The sequence below is a fragment of the Lycium ferocissimum genome, chromosome 11, assembly GCF_029784015.1.
Source record: "Lycium ferocissimum isolate CSIRO_LF1 chromosome 11, AGI_CSIRO_Lferr_CH_V1, whole genome shotgun sequence".
NCBI classification, from domain to species: Eukaryota; Viridiplantae; Streptophyta; class Magnoliopsida; order Solanales; family Solanaceae; genus Lycium; species Lycium ferocissimum.
The window spans coordinates 16,243,851-16,258,915 of NC_081352.1; the positions used below are offsets into that span (position 1 = coordinate 16,243,851).

General features: G+C 31.6%; 1 protein-coding gene across 1 annotated transcript; it reads right to left on the minus strand.

The window, feature by feature from the left end:
* Positions 1-11,705: 11,705 nt before the first annotated feature.
* Positions 11,706-14,061, minus strand: LOC132036928 (glyoxylate/hydroxypyruvate reductase HPR3-like). Its single transcript, XM_059427340.1, has 3 exons — positions 13,816-14,061; positions 13,133-13,420; positions 11,706-12,334 (listed from the first exon to the last, which is right to left on the minus strand). The coding sequence occupies exons 1-3, from the start codon at positions 14,020-14,022 to the stop codon at positions 11,801-11,803; spliced, it is 1,029 nt and encodes a 342-aa protein (XP_059283323.1). The 5' UTR covers positions 14,023-14,061; the 3' UTR covers positions 11,706-11,800.
* Positions 14,062-15,065: the final 1,004 nt, after the last annotated feature.

The following is a 15,065-nucleotide window of genomic DNA, read 5'->3' on the forward strand; positions in this document are numbered from 1 at the left end:
ACAGTAAGGGGTCGTTTCGTTCCAAGAAAAGTTACAATGGGATAAATTATGTTGATATTAATTATACGGCGATTAGTTATGCAGAAATAAATTATTTTGGTATTATTACTTATTAATTGTTTGATTTGTTGTATTAAAAGTGACATGTATTGTATACTCCCTCTGTTTTAAAAATATTATCTTTGTTTGACTTGGCATAAAGTATAGACTTTTGAAATGTGTGATCCAAAACAAGCTTTAGATATTTTGGTGGCGATAAATCATCTCATAAAGTTAAATTGTTTCTAAATATAGAAAGATGATAATCTTTTTGGGCAAGACTAAAAAGAAAAAGAAGACAATCTATTTGGAATGGACGGAGTAATTTTTAAGAAAATATTATTTGTTTATAAAAATACCCTTCACCTTATTTAGTAGAAAAAAGTTTGAGGGATCTCAGGCTTATTTTTGTCATTTTTATTATTTTATCCTGGAATAATTAGTCCTGGGATTATTATTTCATCTTATGCCAGGAATAACTTATCTCAATATTATTTTTCCTTATCTATCGTACCAAATGACCCCTAAGGGTGTGTTTGGTACCAGGAAAAGGTTTTTCATGAAAAAAAATAATTTAAAATTAAAAAATAAGTGAATTTCTTACTTATTTTTAGTCTTTTGTAAGTAAGCAAAAAAAAAATATTGTCGGATGGGGGTGGGGGTGAGTGGGGAATGAATTTGGAATACTCCAAACTTGTTTTTCTTATTTCCACTAGTAAAATTATTTTTCTCATTCTTAATACACTTATTTCTCAAAATAGTTTAACCAATCAAATATGAAAAAGAAAATCAACGCCAAGCACACCCTAATTAGTGAATCTTCTCAAGAATCAGTAATTTCGTCTCACCTTGTTCGAGAAAATGACAAAAGATAGTCATCGGTATGTTTGGGTTGGTTCCGCATACTTGGCTCTTTTTTCAGATATAAACTTTAGCAGTTTTAATCCTTTTTATTTATTCAAATCAAGCATTTTTTTGTTTCCATGATAATTCATCAAACGCAACTCCAATTTGTATTCCTCACAAACACAACTCTAATTTCCAAATCAAAGGAATGTTATTGTTGTTGTGGAGTAAAGATTAAAGGATGTTACTGTTGTCATCATCTTCATCATTGCTTTGAGTACCTCCAACCAGGGGGGACCCACCTTGAAGAGTGGGGGACACGTGCCCCGCGACTTCGGAAAAAATCTTATATACATATACTAGTTTCATGAGGCCCGCGCTACTCTTAAATATTTTAGCTTTCATTGTTAATGAAATTATTTACTTCAATTCAGATGTGGAGCCAACATTTAAAATTTATGGGTTCTGAATTCTTATTTTTTAAGTTATTTAGTACTAAATTAATAATTTATCGTGAAAATACAAAGTTTATGAACCAAAGCTACTGGGTTCGATCGAAACCGTTGTCGACACTCTATCTCTGCCCTACTTCAAACTCATTTTGTGCTTATCTTGAACTCATTTAAGATTTTTTAATAATGTATTTTATTTTCACCTGTACTAACAAAACTCGTGTTTTCATCTTCTAGAGTCATCTAACACAACAACAAAAAATTCCAATAACTTCAAATCTATTCTACAATATTTATAACCTTCATTTAGAATCTTTACACAAATTAACCTAATGATCCTACAAGAATATTAGTAAATAATACTCACTACCTTTCAAAAAGATTGTCATGTTACGGATTACGAGAGTCAAACTAACTAATGTTCGGTGTGAATTCAGACTTAGAATCTTTAATTTTTTAAAAAATTAATATTACATATTTAGAAACCATACAAAAAGTACTATAAGTAATGGTTAACAATTCGAAATATTTAGAAAATATTTGAAAAAATAGAAAATATCATTTGACACTTGTAATCCGAAAGATGACAAATTTTTTTAGACGAAGGGAGTAATTAAAGTACATTAATAAATTAAAAGATTTTAAAAGTATATTTAAAAATAATTTTATGACAGATCTTTGTAAGCACATATGAGGCCACTAAAGAAGCAAAATATTGGAGGCTTAAGGATAAAAGATATTGTAATACCTAATAAATGTTTCAGTTGTAAAAGAAAATTTGGCTCTAAAGTTGCCTAAATTTTACCAGAATGTATAAAGACAAATAATATATTCTCTTCGTCCCAAAATATAAAGGCAATTTAACTAATTTCGAAGCTAAATTGAGTTAGATTAATTTAATATTTTAAAATTAGAATTTAGATATTAAAAAAAATATACATAAAATACTATAAATTGCAATTCTCCTATCAGTATAGTGAAAAGATTTTTAACATATTTCTTAAAATTTATGTTATTTGACCCTCGAGAAGTGAAACTTGACAAGTATTTTGAGATACAACAACAATAACAACATACCAAGTGAAATCCCACAAGTGGGGTTATTTTGAGATAAAGGAGTAAAAATAATTTAATAAGGAGCAAAAAATAAATTCATAAAAAGTTACTATAGCATTAACCAATTACAAAGGTCCAAGTGAAATGTCATAAAAAATAAAAAAATAAAAAGAATAATTGTAAAAGTAAGAATATGCAATAAGGAAAAAGACACAAAAGCCACATGTAAAAGCTTTATTGGATCAAAGTTCAATGTGAGGATTACAAAACTTTTTGATTCCCACTTATATATAGTGTATATCTTGAAAAATTATCATATATTTTAAAAGAACCCCTCTAACATAATTGATAAAGTAGTTCAGGAGTGCTCCTGCGTTGATGCTCACTGGTCGTGGCCTGAGTTCGAATCTCGGCTCCTACAATTATTTTTTTAATGCAGATTTTTAATTTTTTTAATCTTTTTATTATTTAGTCCCCCTGCCATTTTACTTTTTCATTAAATCTCTCCCCCAAAAGCACCAAATTTCAAAAGATTTTTTTCCCACTTCCCACTCATATGTTCCCAACGTAATAAGCAAATAGAAACTCCTTTGGCTCTCTCCATTCTCAAAACCTTCTTCCATTATCAAGTTTTCTCACAAATTACGAAGTTAGGAACGTCACCCAAGTCGAATCTATTGTCAATATTCATTAATTTCTCCGGCAATCGAATTCAAGCCAACGATCGGACTTCTGTTACAGTAAAGCTTTCCTTTCTTTTTTAGTATTTAATATAGATTATTTATTATATAAGTATACAATAGTATTTAATGACTAGGGATTGAAGAATACATAACTTTATGGATTTAATTTAATTAAACATAGTATTATCTTATACTAAGCCCTAAAATCTTATCATATTCTTAAATTTGGGATTTTGTACAATCAACTTAAGGTCTTGAAAAGTCAGGTTTGTTTTTATTTTTCAAATGAAAACACGTCGAGTTCAAGTATGAGTTGAGATGTACTTTTGTTATATTAGTACCAAAATAATTAGATTTGATAATATTGAAGTTTGTACTTTGCTATTGTAATCGATAAGTTTTTTAAGAGTCGCACGCCACTTTATCGCCATCAATTGGCGTACTTAAAGTTAATGGTGCCCCTGTTGCGCTCAAATCCTAGGTCCGTCTCTGCCTCCAACTACATCTGCTGCCCATGCCAATAAACCCGCCATTTTTCTGACCTACTTTGTAAGTCTCTGCTTTCTTTTCAAGAGTAGCAGTAAATTCTTTGTTTTCTTCTCCCTCCGTCTCAAATTATTTATTGAGATTACCAAAAATATTTGTCTCAAATTATTTATAGTTTTAGAAATTCAAAACACAATTAATTATTCCTTTCTCATTTTATCCTTAGTAGAATTGTGACATTGAAGATTACACATAAATAGAGTAAACATTTAATGGAGATAGACTATAGCTTAGATTTAAACAAGGATAAAAATAGTAAAATAACCTTCCTAATTAATATTTTTTAAAGGACGTGTAAAATAAAAAAAAAAGAGAAAAATAATTTAAGACTGAGGGAGTACATTTCTATGTTTAAAAAATATTTAATTTGAAATTTCCCCTATTACTTTTAATGAAATGATTTACGATACATAAATATTTTGTTACCTCACATTTTAATACTTTTAATCGTCTTTTGAATATTAATTATAATGTGTTATCCTTCATATTATATTTTATTGTGTAGGAATAAAACAGTGTAAAGATGAAGAGATTTGGAGCAAAAATTGTAGTAATGTGGTGAAATAAATAAAAAGAAAACAAAGAGGACAATGACACGAATATGTACTGCAATGATTTGTCAAGAACATTGCTAGAGAAAAGTTCAAGTGGGCACAATTATTAAAATATTGAAGAGGACCTCAATATGGAAAAAGAAGTCTTGGAAAGAGAAAGTATTAGTTGGGAGGGAATTAATTTGCCATTTATTTATGGTATGTAAGGAGGTCTGTTGTAGGAAGGATGAAAATAAGGAAAAAAATTTTCTGTCTTGGATTCGATGTGGAAAGTTGGACTCCTATATGGTAAAGGAGAGCACATAGAAACGTATTTATAGTTGGCGTGCGAGAGAGATGTTGGATTTGGTTTATAAAAAGCCCAGCCAATTTTGGACCCTATAAATACATATTCTAGGGGGTTTTTACATAACTTTGGATAGCTTGAAACCCTTAGTTCATAACTTTGGACCTAGAGAGAGCTTGAAACCGCCGTGGAGGCCATAGTTACAGGGGTTTTATCTTCTCTTCTCTGTAATACTTATTTTGATATTTTTATTCGGATGATTTGTTATTTTTCCTCCATGTCTATGTGGAGCTAAACTCTTTAGTTCTAGGGCTTTGACACAAACATGAAAGTTGACGTTTGATTATCGTTTCTATCTATTGATTTTCTATCTTTGGGTTATTTATTTATTCTTGGTCTTAATTGTTTGATTACTTGATCACTAATTGAACACTATCTGTGGTGCGGGAATTGGACTTGAGAAAGGGAATTCACGTACGTAATAAGAATAAATAGAGTTTGTTCGATTTAATCGTTTCGCTACTGAGGATAGAGATATACCCTTTAGCCCTACTTAGTTGAATACGGAGAAATAAATGCGTTCTTGTTACCTCTGACGACCATAGAGATATAGGCGTTATAGTAGCATCTACAGGCTTGTGAGTAGTTCGAGAGAATATCATAAAGTTATAATTAACCCGTCAACTAGTAACCCATAGGTAGAACGATTTGAAAACTCAACTGGATTGTTAGTGGTCATAGCCCTAGATCTAACTCTTCTCTGATAAAAATTCGCTCTTTCTTGGTTGAAGTTCATTATTTGCTTTCTTTTAGTTTTAGTTAGTTTATAAATATAATTTGGATTTTATTTCTTGTTTAGATAATTAGCATTAGTTTAATTTGATAAATAGTTAATTATAAGTCTCTGTGGGATCGATATCTGGACTTAAAAATCCTATATTACTTGTACGACCGCGTATACTTGCGTGTGCGTTAGGGAGCAACAAGTTTTTGGCGCCGTTGCCGGGGACTTAGAAATTAATTGTTTATCTAGATTAGACTTTTCTTTTTGTCTATTCAATTTTTTTTTTTTTTTTTTGTTTAATATTCGGTATTCTTCTTGACATGGCATCTTTGAACGAAAATTTATCGAATGTTGGGTATTCATGTTTTAATGATTTTTGTGCACTTTGTGGAGGACCCCACTTATGGGAAAATTGTTCTAAAATTTGGCGCATACGGGATGTGATGTGTGACCCTTCTAAATTCTATGACTGGAACTTTTGTAACCAGTGTGGTGGTCAGTGGAAAGAGTGTCCTAAGTGTTGTTCTAGTCTCTCAAGTGATTTTCACAAAGTGGATGTTGTGAGTGATACTTGGCTATTGGTTCGAGCTCACCGATTAGATGTATGGGGGGATTATCTTGATGAAATTACAAGTGACATGACATACTTCATGGAAGAAAGAACAAAGCTCGGACAAGAGATAGACCAATTTGGCTCAGACATCTATGACTTGCAGGCTCAAATAAATAAAAAGGTTGAGGTGTCTGATGCCCAACCACCAATTGTTGTGGATACTGGCCAACTTGTGGAGCAAATAGAGGAATTCCAACCATTCGATCAGATCCTTGTTGATGATGCCTATGTTGAGGAAGTGTACAAAAGTGAGGATGTCAGAAATAATGCAGTTTTAGAGTTGGGGCGTGTTGGTCCTCATTCTAAACATTTTTCTACATTATGTTTGGTTGGCGACATGAAAATCGAGCCCTCCACGCCGGTGAAGATGTGTATAGATGAGGAACAAGAGCCTTACATCCTGAAATTTGCCACACCAAAGAGACAAAATGACATTCCTCACTTAAGGGCCAAGAAGTGCAAGATGCGACACCTATTGCTTGGTTCTTTTATTTTCACACCGCCGCCCCAGGAGCGGAGCAGAAAATTTGATGCAAAATTAGGGGCGCAATTCATATCCTCAAAGTGGAGGGAAAAGTGGTGAAGTTGATTCACGTCGTGCCACGACGTTAACTAAGGCGCTTATTGGGAGGCAACCCAATGTGTAATAATTATAGATTTTTATTTTTATAGTGTCACGTTTTGTTTTGTTTTGTTTTGTTTTTGTTTTGCAGATTAGGGGAAGTCTGAGTACCCAAAGTTGAAAGCTGAGGAGCATGTTTGAGCTTAAGTGTGGGGTCGTGCCGACCCTTAATGATGAGAGCATGTTGCTAGCTAGGCCCTAGAGGGCCCCAGGGAGTATTTCTTGCTTTACTAGTTTTTAATTTTTCCATCTATATGCACTGAGGGCATTGCATGATTTTAAGTGTGGGGTGGGAAATACGTCCCTAGTAAGGCTGAGGATGATGATTTAATATGCCTTAGGATTTTTTTTTTTTTTTTATTATTATTATTATTATTATTAGTTTTGAGTCTTAGTGTCGGAAAAAAAAAAAAAAAAAAATTCGAAATTATTATTATTTTATTATTATTATTTTATTATTAGTTTTGATCGGAAAAAAAAAAAAAAAAATTCAAAAAAGATTTTTTATTTTCTTTGATTTTCTTTAGTAACTTCTTAAGTCCCTCATTAGTGGCATTCATCATCCACCTCTTGGGTTTTCTTATGGCCTCGGTTCTTTTTCGAGAGGGGCCTTTGAACCGGGTTTTTTTTTTTTTTTTTTAGGATTATTTTTTTTTTTAGGAGTAGTAAAGGAGAGAGAAGAAAGACCTTGTGACTTGTTTGATACTAGCATATTTAGGCTGAGCTTGAGTAATACTTTCCTGTGAGTGCTTGAGTAATGAAAAAAAAAAAAAGATAGCAGACTTTCTGACACCTAACTCATGGTTCTGACTCTGTATATAGCTTATTCTTATTGTGTAGTTCGTCATGATCCTATCGTCCTAGAATAGAATTGATCCATCTTGATTGAGACTTGTGCCATGTGTGGTGAGGATTTCTTGCATATATTCCATGTTTTGCATCTTAGTCTAGAACTTGCCCTGCATGTTATTGAAGCGAAATAAAAAGTGTTGCTTTGTTTAGAAGATGATTATAGGCTTTCTTTGATATGTCTTGTGAATTTTAGCCTTTTCAGATATTATACCACTAGTTAGCCCTTTGAGCCTGTAGCCTTTCGTTTGTTAGCCATATTTTTGCCTTGATCCTTTTGTTTGAATCCCTGGTTTTTGCACCCTGCTTCCTTGAGCACTGTAGCATAGACTGTGATATAATTGTTAAATCTGAAGAAAAGGGATGGTCAAGTGAAAAAATGGTGACCAATGATAGATGCAAAGTGATGAAAAGGCCCTCTTTGAAAGAATTGAAAGAATGAGAGAAAAAAAAAAAAAAAAAAATGCTGAAAAAAATGATTGAAGCGTTCTTGATATGATGAGAAATACTTGTGAAATAATTAATGAAGAGAGGGCTGAAAAATAATGTGAAAAGATGAAAATAATGGGTGATGAATTCTAAAAGTGCAAAGTGGTTAGCAAAGTGTAAGTCACTATTATATAGTTTTCCTACCCGTCCCCTAGCCAACATTACAACCCGTTAAAGTCCTATTTGATTCTATTCGAGCACACTTAATTAGTAGAGATGTACATAATGGGCAAGCCTATGGTTCTTTGTGCATACATGTGAATTTCTTTGTGAGCGTGAGAGTTGTGCTTTGATGCTAAGTCCTTAATTTACATTCATTCCTTGATTTGAGTGTGTGGACTATTTCTTCTTGTGAGGGCACTTGTTTCATGATAGATAGGTGATGTTATTAATTTCTTTGACAGAGTAGGTGAGCGAGCTTAAATTTGATGAGTTAGAGTCCATCTTTGAGATTGGGAGGTTAGAAGTTTGTTGTTTGTTTGTTGATTTGTATATCTTGCATGATGATCAGGAAGTGTAAATTTGATGTTTGAGTTGCTATATGGCCTAATTGTTGGTATCAACCAAAGTGGTGGTATTCCTAGGCTTGATTTATTGAGAGTGGTTTTAATGCTTACTCGAGGACGAGCAAGAGTTTAAGTGTGGGGTGGTGATGTTCGGCCTAAAATGCATATATTTAGCTATTAGTTGCCTCACATTTTAATACTTTTAATTGTCTTTTGAGTATTAATTATATTTCTTTGTGCTTAATATTATACTTTACTGTGTAGGAATACAGCGTTGTGAAGATGAAGAGATTTTGAGCAAAAATTAAATGTGGTGAAATAAAAGAAAAAGAAAACAAAAAGAGGAAATAGAATAGAGCCAATGAAGGGCCAAGACATAATCATTAGACAAATGATTGAAGTGGGCACAATTATTAAAATAACAATTCAAAGACCTCAATATGGAAAAGAAGTCTTGGATTCTAGAATTAATGGGGAAAAAAATTGCCATTTATTTGAGAATGAAAAGACGCGACATCCTGAAGGATGAAAATAAGGAAAAAATTTTTCGAATTTCTCTGTTGGTTCCGCGTTGACTCCTATATGCGGGTGGAGAGCACATAGAAAACGTAATTTTTCCCGTCCGAGAGAGTTGGATTTGGTTTTTAAAAGCCCAAGCCTTTTGGTACCCTATAAATACATATTCTACACAGTTTTTACATAACTTTGGATACTTGAAACCCTTAGTTCATAACTTTGGACTTAGAGAGAGCTTGGAGCCGCCGTGGAGGCCATAGTTACTGTGGTTTTATCTTCTCTTCTCTGTAATACTTATTTTGATATTTTTATTCGGATGATTTGTTGTTTTTCCTCCATGTCTATGTGGAGCTAAACTCTTTAGTTCTAGGGCTTTGACACAAACATGAAAGTTGACGTTTGATTATCGTTTCTATCTATTGATTTTCTATCTTTGGGTTATTTATTTATTCTTGGTCTTAATTGTTTGATTACTTGATCACTAATTGAACACTATCTGTGGTGCGGGAATTGGACTTGAGAAAGGGAATTCACGCACGTAATAAGAATAAATAGAGTTTGTTCGATTTAATCGTTTCGCTACTGAGGATAGAGATATACCCTTTAGCCCTACTTAGTTGAATACGGAGAAATAAATGCGTTCTTGTTACCTCTGACGACCATAGAGATATAGGCGTTATAGTAGCATCTAAGAGAATATCATAAAGTTATAATTAACCCGTCAACTAGTAACCCATAGGTAGAACGATTTGAAAACTCAACTGGATTGTTAGTGGTCATAGCCCTAGATCTATCTCTTCTCCGATAAAAATTTGCTCTTTCTTGGTTGAAGTTCATTATTTGTTTTCTTTTATTTTTAATTAGTTTATAAATATAATTTGGATTTTATTTCTTGTTTAGATAATTAGCATTAGTTTAATTTGATAAATAGTTAATTATAAGTCTCTGTGGGATCGATATCTGGACTTAAAAATCCTATATTACTTGTACGACCGCGTATACTTGCGTGTGCGTTAGGGAGCAACAAAAATCTTACTTTCTTTTTAAACTCCATGCTTATTCAAACTATATCACATATATTGAGACGGAAAGACTAACTTTTTTTAACAGTAATTCGCGAGTCTTCCCAAGGGTCAGTAAAGTCATCTAACCTTGTTTGAGAAATGAGCAAAAAAAAAAAATAGTCTATCTTATGTTTGGATTGATTTAATCGGGCTCCAAAGCGAATATCGGACATCGGTGAATTAAAATCAAAGATAAGAAAACTTATTGTTTTTAAGTAAATTAGTCCAAATATGTTCTTAAAGTATTCAGATTTGAGAAAATATACACAAAGTTAATATTTTAGCTCAAATATATCATTATCGTTCAATAGTTGGTCCAAATATGTCCTTAATTTAATAGGAGTTGTAATTAACTGATTAATAAGTGAAAAAGAGTCAAACATGTCCCTTAAAGTATGTGAAACTCAATCGATATGTCCTTCATTAATAATTTAACATTTCTGTAATATGTACAAATTTAATATTTCTTTTTTACTCGTATTTATGTAACGACCAATGCTAAACACCAAATTTTAAGTCTGAAACTAAATAGTTTAGCTGAAGTTAATTTTGTTATTTTTTTTACACACTAATGACGTAAATAATATACAGACGCTCATATCTTCTGCGACGAAAATTTTAATTTATAAATATATTTCTGCACTTCAATTATCTGGAGTATTAACAATCGATTCATGTATTATCTACACTTGTGTCCTATATTAAGGACAAGATAATTTCCATCATATTATTATAAAATGAAAAGTATTGTAGCTTGAGTTAAAATTTAATTATAATGTTTAACTTAATAAATTTTTGAAATAAAGGCAATCCTCAAGTGTCGATTTTCTCAGCAGAGAAACACTATTATAAGAAAATAAGTGGAGTAGGAAGGGAGTTGCTAACCAAACAACTAATTTTAACTTGGTTAAATTTAAGAAAATCAAATTTGATAAAATATAATTCGTGTGTAAAAGACCTACAAAATAAACAGGGATAAAAAGGAGAGAGTAGCTACAAATGTTTTAGTTGTATTATTATCAGTTAACTGAACAAAATGGTTTTAGGATAAAGATTAATTAATGAGCTGGAGGGGCAGTGGGGTTTTGAAAGAAAATTATTTTATATGTGACATTATTACTATTTAGAGGGTCAAATAATTTTTTCTTTGATTACGTTTTTTAAATGCTTCTTTAATATTGTGAATTAATAATTAATATGACTTAAATACTTTTAGTATAGGTTTTAAATATGTAAATTTTATTTGGTAAAAACTTAAAAATTCTATGTTTAAAATTCACACCCAAGACTAGTTAGTCGTACTTCAAATTGTGTCGTATAAAGTGAAACGAAAAGCATATTAATTTTCAATAATACTGCTCATACTACAATTTATCGAGACGATTAAGAAACAAAAAACTGAAAACCCAATAAAGAGTAAAAGGAAGAAGAATAAGAGGAGGAGGTGAAACGCGGCGAAATAGTTTTTTCTAGCTAACATATATGAATTGAATTATTATGCACTGATAGTATTAAAGTTATTTAACACAATCAGATTACTAATTGCAACATAAACGTCTACAGCAAACTTGAAAAAGACACGAATAACGACCTTTTGGAACAAGTTGAATTGCACTGATAATGCAAAAACTAACATTCTCTTTGTTTCAATTTGTTTGTCTTGATTCAGAGGGTCAAACTAATTAATGTTCGATGTGACTTCAGACATAAAATATTCAGTTTTTTTTTTAAATATTTACATATTTAGGAACTAAATAAAAGTACTATAAATCACAATAGTTAACAATTGAAAATATAATAGAATGTGTTTGAAAAACTAATTGTGAAAAAAAATAAAAATATATCCTTTGACGGTCAAAATAGTACCTATGACGAACAAATTGAAATGGACGGTCTCATACCAACTCCATGACTGGTGACATCAAGGGGTTAGTAGTAGAGAAAACAGATTCAATATTCCCAACAAGAAGTTGGAAATCATCAAAAAAAGCTTGTTCAGTAAATCCAGCTCTATGTGGAGTTAATACAACATTATCTAATTCAACTAACTCCTTAGGAACATAAGGCTCTTTTTCAAACACATCTAGACCAGCACCACCAATTTTCCCTTCCACCAAAAATTTCACAAGCTCTTTCTCGTCGATCAATGGCCCGCGTCCAACGTTAATGACGATCCCATCTTTTCCCAACGCTTCCATAACGTTGCGGTTGATTATGTGATGCGTTTGATCCGTCAAGGCACAACAAACTATGAGAATTTTGCAGTTTATTGCTAGCTCTTGTGTTTTAGGATAATATTTGTAGGATGATAAGTTGTGCTTTTCTTTCCTTGATGTGTAAGAAATGGAGCAACCAAACGCCTCTAGCCGTTTAGCTACTTGTAATCCAATATTGCCCAATCCAACAATTCCAACCTGTTTCTCTCTCAACTAGCAAGAGATCGATGCATAGAAGGAAAAAAAAAAAAAATCACATCACTTGATTGAGAACCAATGAATTCATATTCCAACCAAATTAAGAAGCATGTGATTAAATTGATGGGAAAATCTTTTCATAAAATAGCACTTTAAAATTAATGTATGAGTTTATTTAACTTATATACACAGAAAGTTCTGATGATTTGTAGCAAGAAACATGCTTTATGACTTAGGTTACTAGACCTACCTTTCATGGAAAGTTACATATGCTATTATTTTTAATGTACTACCATTTTATAATATAACATTATTCCTTATTAGTCCATCTAAAAACGAATAGCACCGTTTTAATTCAGTATTAAACTTCTCATTTTATCTTATGACTAGCTATTATAACCACATAAATACTATGACGTGTTTAAAAACAAAAGTTTCAAAAAGAAATCTTATAACCACACAAATATTATCATATATTCAAAAGTTTTTATTTTATTCGGCTTGATAAGCCAAACTATACACACCATACAATTGAAATGGAGGAAATAGTCGATTTAATAATGCAAAAATTGTCGGGTATAGTATATAGAAGCTAAACTTATCCTATCGAAAAACAAAAATTAGCGATGGACAAATTCTATACAGCTCAATAGCAAATTCCATTTCGAATCTTATTTATCAACGGATTATCAAAAAAAATCTGTCAGTTACGAGCAATTTAGCGACGGATTGGTGATAAAGTTGGTAGCTAATTTAAGTTTTTTTTATTTTTTTAAATAATTTATGAGAAAATGGGAAAAGAAAGAGGCAAACCTTGAAATGACCTACGGGGAAGGTCATGTTTTTAGGCCAAAGCTTAAAGCGGACATCCCGATCAGCAGCGGGGATTTTCATCAAAACAGCAAGCAGTAATCCGATCGCCATGTCAGCAACGTCTTCCACAAACGCGGAGGCAGCGTTGGTGACGGTAATTCCCCTTTTTCGACACTCCACTAAATCAATATTCTCAATGCCAGTGCTCTCACAGGCGATGAGTTCTACCCAAGGCAATAGATTCAGAATATCCGCAGTGATTCGGGTTTTGAAGCCGGAAAGGATGACCTGTTGGGTTTGAAATAATATAATCAAGGCGTCATACGGAAGCTAATAATTGTGAACATTGAACGACGATAAATCAGAAATAAAGAAAAATATACTAAAATATGCATAAAATATGGTTTGGTCAATTGGCCTCCTTATGAGAAAATTAGTAAAAAAAAAAAAAAATAATAATAAATGTAAAACTATTGAGAGAATTATCTCATCCTAAACAAGACTTTTAACCCACGTTGTGGAGGCCATTGTGTTATTGTAGGAAGGAAAGATTCTCAATGTATAGAAGTCCAAAGTCTTTTCCGGTTATCCAAATATGAAAAATTATTTTTCTTGGGGAAAATAAAAATCAATATGTAAAAATTCAAATAAAATAGGAAATTTAGAGCAAATCTTAACACGACCTTCACCGAACGTGCATGATTCTTCAGGAATTCTTCCATTGGCAATGGTGATTCCCATGCTTTAAGGAGATGGAATTTCTGCTCGAACTTTTTTTCATGGAAGGAGAAGATTGCTGGACGATCAAGGACTAGCACTTTTGGTTGTTCTAACAAGTGTTGTTCATTAGATTGTTCTACACCCTGAGAATAGCTCATGCGATCATCCATTATATTGGCCTTGTTTTCTGATGAGTTAGTATTCTTAAGTATTGCATTATACTAGTACTCCACCATTTATATATGTTTGTCACCCACATGATTACTTTTTATACAGTAACATCTCAAATTATGTCGTGTTTTTATTTTACACGTCCCCTTAAAGAAAAACTAATTAGGAGAAATTTTTAACTATTTTATCCTTATTTATGTTTTAAGATATAATCTCTTCATTAAATATCTACTCTATTTATGTGTCATCTTGAATTTGAAGTGTTTGCAATCTTCGACAACAATTACTACTAAGGATAAGATCAAAAAAATAATTAATTTTATCTTAACTTCCAAAATTACAAGTAATTTGGGATAACTATTTATAAAATCACAACAAATAATTTGAGACGAATGATGTAGTTAGATATTTCTTTTTTCTAAATTTAATTGATAGAGAAAGGTGGGGAAATGCTTGAGAATAGCTCAATCACCCATTGGCGTTGTTTCCTGATGCGTAAGTCTTAATTATTGCTTACTCTTGTAGGACTCTTTATGTTTGTCATCCACGTGGTTACTTTTATTACTCCATTTATTTATGTGGAACTTTTTAAATTTTGAGAGTTAAATCAATTTTTCTTTGACCGCTATCATTTTATATGTCTTTTGAATATTTTATATTATTAATTATTATGGCACATAGTGTCTTTACGTAGTTTTTGATTATGTAAATTTTATTTAAATTTTTTTATCTAAATTCACTATAAAAAATTTAAAAATTTGACTCTTGAGATTCAACTCGTGTCACATGAAAATTTATCTTTTAATTAAGATTGTAGGTACATAAAAATTTCATAAATTAACAAAATAATTTAATTATAATTCTTAAATGCGTGGATGGACAGCGAGGAAAACGTATAAACCATTTATAAGGTTTCATAGTAAAGTGACTACTGACTAGCTATCCTATCAACAGGTCAATCACTAGTAGCGGAGGAAGAAGATTTCTGTTTTATATAAATCTACTTTGTAAAGGAAAATAATAAGTGTTAAAAGAAAAATAT

What these genes read in the sequence shown, in the direction of transcription:
- LOC132036928 (XM_059427340.1), bottom strand. Translation starts at nt 14,022, where the DNA reads ATGGATGATCGCATGAGCTATTCTCAGGGTGTAGAACAATCTAATGAA. An exon ending in ATCATGCACGTTCGGTGAAG is followed by an intron (nt 13,421 to 13,815) that starts GTCGTGTTAAGA and finishes CAAACCCAACAG; the next exon opens with GTCATCCTTTCCGGCTTCAA. An exon ending in TCCCCGTAGGTCATTTCAAG is followed by an intron (nt 12,335 to 13,132) that starts GTTTGCCTCTTT and finishes ATCTCTTGCTAG; the next exon opens with TTGAGAGAGAAACAGGTTGG.